Source organism: Mus caroli, chromosome 6 (assembly GCF_900094665.2).
Source record: "Mus caroli chromosome 6, CAROLI_EIJ_v1.1, whole genome shotgun sequence".
In the NCBI taxonomy this organism is placed as follows: Eukaryota; Metazoa; Chordata; class Mammalia; order Rodentia; family Muridae; genus Mus; species Mus caroli.
The window spans coordinates 45,959,056-45,961,840 of NC_034575.1; the positions used below are offsets into that span (position 1 = coordinate 45,959,056).

The 2,785-nt window shown below is 37.8% G+C and overlaps 1 protein-coding gene across 6 annotated transcripts in view; it reads right to left on the reverse strand.

Moving 5' to 3' along the window:
* Nucleotides 1–2,785, reverse strand: part of Hnrnpa2b1 (heterogeneous nuclear ribonucleoprotein A2/B1) — a 9,481-nt gene that overhangs the window by 3,346 nt on the left and 3,350 nt on the right. For 5 of the 6 annotated variants that reach the window (XR_002378147.1, XM_021164576.1, XM_021164575.1 and 2 more), the window contains 7 exons: nt 2,673–2,783; nt 2,408–2,554; nt 2,017–2,227; nt 1,825–1,926; nt 1,657–1,737; nt 712–774; nt 4–121 (listed from right to left, as the gene is read on the reverse strand). Coding sequence is in view for 5 of the 6 variants with exons in the window: in XM_021164576.1 (XP_021020235.1) it covers nt 4–121; nt 712–774; nt 1,657–1,737; nt 1,825–1,926; nt 2,017–2,227; nt 2,408–2,554; nt 2,673–2,783 (833 nt within the window). In the remaining variant the exon portion in view is untranslated. The remainder of the gene's footprint in view (nt 1–3; nt 122–711; nt 775–1,656; nt 1,738–1,824; nt 1,927–2,016; nt 2,228–2,407; nt 2,555–2,672; nt 2,784–2,785) is intronic. The other variant, XM_021164578.1, reaches the window with a different exon arrangement.

Genomic DNA, 2,785 nt, shown 5'->3' on the forward strand with positions numbered 1-2,785 from the left:
CCTCCTCCATAGTTGTCATAACCACCTCCGTAGCCCCCACCCTGGTTGCCATATCCAGGTCCTCCACCACCATATCCTCCTCTTCCTCCTCCATAACCAGGGCTACCTCCAAAATTGCCACCTATTATAAAATAAGCCTTTAAGTAATTGCTTAAATTTTTCAATTCCATTTGAATTGTCTTTATTACACTCATTTCTGGTTTTTCAAAACACATAAGATATTTGTTATATAAAGTCTATTCTAGAATAGACTCCAAGGCAAAGTAAATACCTATCCTTGGGTAAACACATAAAGCAAAGATCCCAGAACTCTCCTTTGAATTGCTAAGTATTTCAAATTCATATGCTTTGTAGTTTTGAGGAAGAAACTCTGGCAGGCTGACCTGCATTTAAGGCCAATCTGGACTATGAAACTCAGAACTATGTAAGAGAGAGCTCCATTATCCCCTATCACACCGACTTCCAATTTTCTAGCTTTTCTACAATGCACAGGAACTCCTCACCTAAATAATTTTAAGTTTTATGAAATGAAACTCACAATTTTACATTGTACAGTAGTTAGGTAAATTTGTTTATAATAAAACTCAAAATCACCTTCCAAAGCCAAATAACCACTTTGATAGGCAAAAGAAGTGATATACAAATTTAACCAAGCACCAAATGCAATGTTATTAAATATATCAAGATACATAAACCACAATTAAAACTAACCTCCAGGTCCTCCTCCATACCCATTATAGCCATCCCCAAATCCACGTCCACTTCCGTATCCATCTGTTTATAAATATAAAGTAGTAAATTAAACTTAATTTTCTCCACATTCGTATCGAATGAGGATGACTGAAATCTCACTAGTTTATTTGCTGGGGACATTGAGGGGAGGCGGGTGTAACCAAAGCATATTAATTCAACTTTACTACCAAGGCAACACATTCTTATTAATACTAGGTTTAGACCTATCAGCCTTACTTCAAACTTAAATGAAGAAAATAAAGTTTTATCATACCACACCATTCATTTATATAAACTTAACCTAAAAACACTTCTGACAGCATTTTTAGACAGGGACTTATAGCCTTGGCTTGCCTTGAATTCAATGTACACCTATGTGTGTGAACCTTTATCTTTAATCATCCTGCAGCTTGTTACCAATTACTAAAATTGCAGGTTATCTTGTCTGGTTTTCGGATTCATCCTTAGGCTAAGTGCATGCCAGGCACTATATATGCTCATCATGTGTAACCTATATTCAGCTCATAATTTCCAATGTGTGTACACGTAGCTGATTCCTGTGAGGCTTTAGTACCCTGCTATTTCTTTTGGCTCTTTTCTGAAAGTGTCTTACTTATATATATCCCGTCCGTCCTTCATTTCAGAATGCTGAGAGCTCAGGCCTATGCTAACACATCCAGCAATTTAGAACTGCTTTAAAAATTTGTTTTTAACCTTATTGGTGTGCTGACAAAGCATGAGTACACTACATGAATCAGTGTACATGATGGTGGTCAGAAGGCAACATCTTAACCTTGTCTGAGCACAGGGTCTCCTTTCTTTCTCTGCACTACACAATGCAGGCTAACTGCAAAATTTATCTCACTGAAGACATTCTATTCAAAATGCAATCATACCCTTAAGAAACTCTCCAAACAAACTTACCAGATCCCCCCCTAAAGTTGCTTCCTGGTCCCGGTCCAAAATTGCCACCGCCACCACGAGAATCCCCAAAACCAAAGTTTCCTAGAACATAGTAAGTAATCTAATTAGCAGCAAGAACAAGACAAATAATCACATATACATACATACACACATAAATAATAACGTTACCTCCTCTTCCACTCCTAGAACTTTGGACTTCCTGCATTTCTTGTCTAGACAATGCCTTTCTAACTTCTGCATTGTGACCATTTATGGTGTGATATTTTTGCACTGGAATAAAAACAACACCAACAGTAAGCAATTCTTATAATGTAAGCAACATTTTTTAATACAAAGCACACCTCATGAACAGACACTTACAGACAATTTTATCCACAGGATCATGGTCATCAAAAGTAACAAAGCCAAAGCCTCTTTTCTTTCCAGACTGCCTATCGGTAATTATTTCAATAGTATCAATTTTTCCATACTCTTCAAAGTAATCTCTAAGGTGGTGCTCCTCAGTATCTTCCTTAATTCCACCGACAAACAGCTTCTTCACAGTCACATGGGCTCCTGGTTTTCCAGACTCCTGCAATAATTACAAAGTTATCCTGACAGAAAAAAAACCTTGATTACATCTAACTTGTATTTGTATATCTGAGGATGAATTCCTCCAGATAATAGGTTTTAAGAGGTTGTCTTGGAATAACATGTACAAAAAAAGCCAGTACAAAAAGAAAGGAGATCAATGCTTTTGGGTTTTCCTTACCTCTCTCGCTACAGCGCGTTTTGGCTCAACTACCCTGCCATCAATGGAATGAGGCCTTGCAGCCATGGCAGCGTCAACCTCGGCCATGGATGAGAAAGTTACAAAGCCAAATCCTCTTGATCTTTTGCTTGCAGGATCCCGCATAACCTTTAATTCCAAAAGATAAGCATTTAATTCACGGCATTAGGTAGCAATATAAATTAGAATGTATTGATACTGGTATTATTCCCTAGTATTCACACCCAAACATACAGCCCGTACGTACCACACAGTCTGTGAGCTTTCCCCATTGCTCATAGTAGTTTCTCAAACTTTCTTCTGTGGTTTCAAAGCTTAAGCCACCAATAAAGAGCTTACGGAACTGTTCCTTTTCTCTCT